Raw genomic sequence first — 5,279 nt, forward strand, 5'->3', positions numbered from 1 at the left:
GGATCAACTAGCCGAGTAGACAAATATAAATGTTTATTCATAACCATGCTGAAAATAAATTAATAATGTTAGCCGATGCTAACTGTCAAGCTAACGAGCTTGCTGGTGCTAAATTGAGGTAATTTTTTAAAAACCCAAAAGTGCTAGTGTGAAAGCACCCTAAGTTGCTGTTTGATGGACTGATCCACATGTTGTTTTGGGTGGAACAGATCAAAGACTCTGTGTAATGTGGTGAACATTGGTTAACTTTTAATAGTAAATTGGCCCTCTTTTCTGCAGACTACAGGGGTTCCCATTCGTGCCTGTAAGAGAGCTCAGCTCAATGTCATACTGAAGAGAGTCCCTGGCTTTCCGTGAGTAAAATTGCCTCACAAAAACTATTAAAGAATGTTCTGGAATGAAAAAAAGGCTAATGAGACTACCATTTTTTCCTTTTCAGCAAAACAAAATTCCTGAATGAGACAATTTTCCCCATCATGTATGTCAACGAGGTGAGTTTTCATGTCATCCTTGCTTCCTTCAGAATATCAATTTTTCTGTTCAAAAAGGTCATTTGTTTTCTGCTGAATTTTCAGACAGCAACTATCGACGATGAGTCTGCAGCCCAGATGAGGACGCTTCTGCTGATTGTAACGGTGGTTTCCAACTTCCCAGTCATCATTGTGGGACTGGGGGCCATTTTACTTGTGGTCCTGATCTTCCTCGTCTGCAGGAACCGCCAGAGAAAGGTAAAAAATTTACGACCTTATCAGCTTATATATTGCCTAATTAAGAGTAGAAATGTGACCCTGGACCACAAAACAAGTCTTAAGTCGCTTTGGTATATTTGTAGCAATAGCCAAAAATACATTGTATGGGTCAAAATTATTGATGTTCCATGAAGATATTTTGTAAATTTCCTACTGTAAATATATTAAAGCTTAATTTTTGATTAGTAATATGCATTTGGACAACTTTAAAGGTGATTTTCTCAGTATTTAGATTTTTTTGCACCCTCAGATTCCAGATTTTCTCAGATTCCTATCCTAACAAACCATACATCAATGGAAAGCTTATTTATTCAGCTTTCAGACGATGTATAAATCTCAATTTCGAAAAATTGATCCTTATGATTGGTTTTGTGCTCCAGGGTCACAAATGTCATTTGTAGGTCAACAATACCTTTCTGTGGAACAATATTAATGGAGTAACAGTTAATATTCTCTTGAAATGCCAGTATAGAAAAGCCTTTAATATCCCATCAAACCTTACACACCCTAGACTAAAGTCAATTAAATGTGTCACTCACCTTGATGGCACTAACCCTAGCTTTAATACCCATGCATGCATCTGCACGAGGGAATGCATGTGCTCTAGTGAATGTATTACTTTATGAAATGTGTTCTTTTGTTATACAGTTTTTCTTTGCAATAAAACAGTAATTATCAGTTGGGTTGGTCAACCATTGTTATGGTTCAGTGGGGAAAACATTTGTTTTGCGCATTTATATACTAATGTTCAAAAGTTCCTTTAAATAATTTATCATTTGAGATCTGCCAATGATGCATAATGCTGTTATGTTTTCATTTCCAGTAACATTTTTCCTCCCCTTTTTTTGTTCCAATTCAGAATGAAGTAAAACGTATTGATTTTACTGAAGCTTTTCATTCTTTTGCTGTAAGTCTTAATTTTACCTTTTACACACATTTTGCTTTCATTTTGTTCAAATTTGCTTGTTGTATCGTTGTATTTGGTCATTTTGAGCATTATGAGTGACCATTTAAGTTAAAAGTTTTCATATGAATACCTTGTTTGTTGTTTTTAAATAACTTCTATTTCTGGAAGTCATGTTCATTGCTTTTCCTGCATGGTGATTGTAATGTACTTCTGCAGTCTTTCACAGCATTAGAGTAGATGTTTAACTACATAGTCCATAGTGGTACGTGGTTTCATGTTGACATCTACATGTTTTTACCAATGCACATGCTAATGGTCCTGCATGTTCTGTACAGACGGCGAAAGACGAAACGGCTTATACCCAAGTGAGCAACCAAGCAGAGGATTCGCCAGAGAACCGCAACAACCAGCCTTTGAGGAACGGATCTTATATCGCCATGTCACCAGTAGAGGCGCAAAAGTGTTGATGAAGAAGACTGGTGGAGTCTCACCTGAGGACATCACGTCGATCCTCCTCACCCTTTTTATATGTTAGTTTTCACTGTGCGATTCGTCTTCGGGGGCCAGACCCCGCACGCTCACCACCGTTTGCCAAGGGTCACTTATTTGACTCGTGACTTCTTTGTTTCCTTGAGCATGGCCTTTCAAACTGCCATATCTTCAATCAAAACGTATGTAAGCTCAAAGCACCCACTTCAGTTTCGAACAACCGTCTTCTGGGTTTCCAGAGGCTTCTGTTGCCTAGTCCTGAGAGGCCTAAAACACACTATCTTGCCTTTTGAAAATACATATATGCATTGCATGCTCACAGAGTCCATAGTTCCTGAAGGGTCATAAACCCTTTTAGCATGTGAGAGCGTGAAGAGTTCACAGCCTGTGCTTTTTAAAGTGTTTCAGATCTCTTCCCACACTACTGTCTACAGGTCTACACAGGCAGGCCTTGAACTAACACAGCTCTTCCTACGTCAAACCCTTTGATAATGAACGGATATCGGTTTGCCTCCTCTAAGAGTATTAGAGAGCTAAAAGATCTAATATGCTAACAAAAAACTGGGTCTTATCCAGAACGTGTGTGTGTGAGAGATTGTACATACCAGTATGTGTGTGTGTAATTATATGTGTGTATTTCTGCAGGCATGTCAATGCTTGCATGTTTTTGTCACACTGTGGTGAACTGCTCTGGTGGGTCACCGTCCACCGATTTGCACGATGCAGTGTGACGACAAGTGGAAACTAGTGACTTCAGCGGTTCTCTCCATTTCACAGTATCCGAGTCACATTTATTCTGATGCCAGAAACATTTCAGTAATGACGGCTGTTAAAAGAGATCAGACAGACTCCTTTAAAGCATTGTATTACAGAAATCATACTAGCTTTTAGCATTTCGTAACACGTGTAGAACACTTACAAGTGAGACTTGAATTTTTCTGCCTTACAACTACTTACGAATACAGTGTGATTCTACTGCATAGATGTGGCAGGTAGACGGTGGAACTAGTCGAAATGTCAGACAAATATCAGCGAATCAGTGACGGACTTAGAACTACATCCCTCCCTTTTCACAGCAAAACACGTCTGTTCTGTAATCTCGAGGGCACAACTACAGTCCGCTGAACCCACAGTCTAATCAGAGCGGAAGGGGTTAAAGGTCAACAGGTTTTTGAGGGGTTATCGGTGAAGTTTGCACATTTTTTCTGTGCACGTTCGGTTTATATTAACCCTCAGTGGGCGAAAGAGACTCTAGCACTTGAATCACTGCTTGTGTCTGTTGAGATTTATTTTCGTTTTGCTTTTACGAAGCCTTCGCTATTGCTAAAATATGAATCGAGGCCATATTTTAAATAAACTTGAACAGGATGTGTGATAGCTGCACACTTTACAAAATATCACTAAAGAAGATGAGTCGTCGCATGCATCTCTGTTTGTCCAAATTAATCTTTCTGGTTATCTGTCTGAAGTTGCCATAACCCGTGTGTGCGGTTACACTCGGCTGTTTGAAAGTCGTATGTATCTGTAAATCATTCCCATTTTGGTGACGCTTGCTGGAATGATTGGCGTTTGTTACTTTTACTTGATGTGAACCATCTGTTACTTATTGCGACCACGGTTTTCGTGGATTGCAGTGCACATTGTTGCATATTTGCCTGTGCCATGGAATTAGCTTATCTTGAAGATTTAGTGCAAGGAAAAGCTGTGTACTTGCAGTGTCTTATGCAGCTGTATGTGAAGAAAAAAAATTGAGGGAAAGTAATTCAAGCTTTAGTGTAATTAACTACCAGTCCATTACAGTGGCTCTTTGAGTTTTGTTGTCAGCGCAAATAGTATATAAATTACCTAAATATGGTCTTTGTTCAGCTCCGTCTGTCAAAGAACCCGCTGGAATATTGTGGTAAGATGTAACATGTGACTTGAGTATGAAAGATCTATGAACCTGAACCATTTCTAAAGAGTTTCCAGATTCCTAATGGTGACTTTTGCCCCTATATGCTTGACCAAAGATTACATTGGTTTGGTAGATAACTGGTTTGTTTGCTTTCCGCACAGATAGCTGTAGTGCCATCGAGTTCCCATTTACAAGAGCATTAGAACTTCATTGTCTACAAGGGAAAATAAAGAAAATAAACAATTGAAAAAGTCACTAAATATTTTCCAGAGCATACTATGTGAGTTTATAATGTGATACAGCAAAGAACTTAAGATGTAAAGTGTTGCTACAGCGTGCAAAGAAACTCTCAGTATTATGTATTGACACAGCAATACAACATGTAAAAAGGAAATTTTATAATAAAGTAAAAAGGTTTTGTAATCAGACAGACAAATATTTATGTATTCATATGTTCAATGGTATGTACATTATCTGAATTTGTAAGGTCTTTTCTTTGGTCTTGTTCATTTCTGTATTTTGTAATTATTTTGTAATATTACAAGTAGGGTCATCAAGCACATTTCTGTTTTCTTAATTTAATTTTTTTTCCCCTTCAGATTTATGAAGTAGAACCAAGTGAATATTGTCCTAAATTGGAGATGGAACGGTGTATGTGGTTGTAAACAGTTTTAACTTGATGGAGAAAGGCTTGTGTTGTATCTGTAGGGTGTGAGCCTATTGTGTGTAATGATCTCCTGTTATACAACTCTCTCAAGCTGTCAACACACTGTTTGTCCAACTGGAATAACAAAGGGAAGGCTGAGTGTCTTTGAGTTCCACTTAGGAGGATTGCCATAGTGCCATGTCGGGTACAAGGGAAATTTCCAATTGCAATCTAACCTTTTTTTTTCTTAGATGAATGATGTCCTCCTTCAGGGATGAGCTTTTAGTGCCATATCATCCTTGTTTATTTCACTTGATTTAGTAGCAACATGTTTAAGCAGTGTAGCAGTTGTTTTATTTCCCCCCTCTGCCTTCATTTCAGGGCTGGTAAATGAGTCACAACAACTTTGAGGGTGGTTTTAAAAACACGGAACACTTCACCAAGTCCTCCTGAGATGCATTGTTTTTTGCTGCTGAGAATGACAATCCTTATGTCATGTTAGGTGCAAATTAATTTCAAGTAATATTCATTTTTAGTTTTGATAATTTACACTGCACAAATCTTTCTACAATGCTTTTGTAAACTTTTTTAGTG

The 5,279-nt window shown here is 38.1% G+C and overlaps 1 protein-coding gene across 1 annotated transcript in view; it reads left to right on the plus strand.

The window, feature by feature from the left end:
* Positions 1-5,024, plus strand: part of LOC107756261 (lysosome membrane protein 2-like) — a gene marked incomplete at its 5' end in the record, with an annotated part of 11,018 nt that extends 5,994 nt beyond the window's left edge. The window contains 5 exons of the mRNA XM_016573289.1: positions 280-353; positions 440-491; positions 576-728; positions 1,609-1,656; positions 1,992-5,024. Coding sequence (XP_016428775.1) covers positions 280-353; positions 440-491; positions 576-728; positions 1,609-1,656; positions 1,992-2,123 — 459 coding nt within the window. The remainder of the gene's footprint in view (positions 1-279; positions 354-439; positions 492-575; positions 729-1,608; positions 1,657-1,991) is intronic.
* Positions 5,025-5,279: the final 255 nt, after the last annotated feature.

Source organism: Sinocyclocheilus rhinocerous, unplaced genomic scaffold (genome assembly GCF_001515625.1).
Source record: "Sinocyclocheilus rhinocerous isolate Xijiao unplaced genomic scaffold, SAMN03320098_v1.1 scaffold1043, whole genome shotgun sequence".
NCBI classification, from domain to species: domain Eukaryota; kingdom Metazoa; phylum Chordata; class Actinopteri; order Cypriniformes; family Cyprinidae; genus Sinocyclocheilus; species Sinocyclocheilus rhinocerous.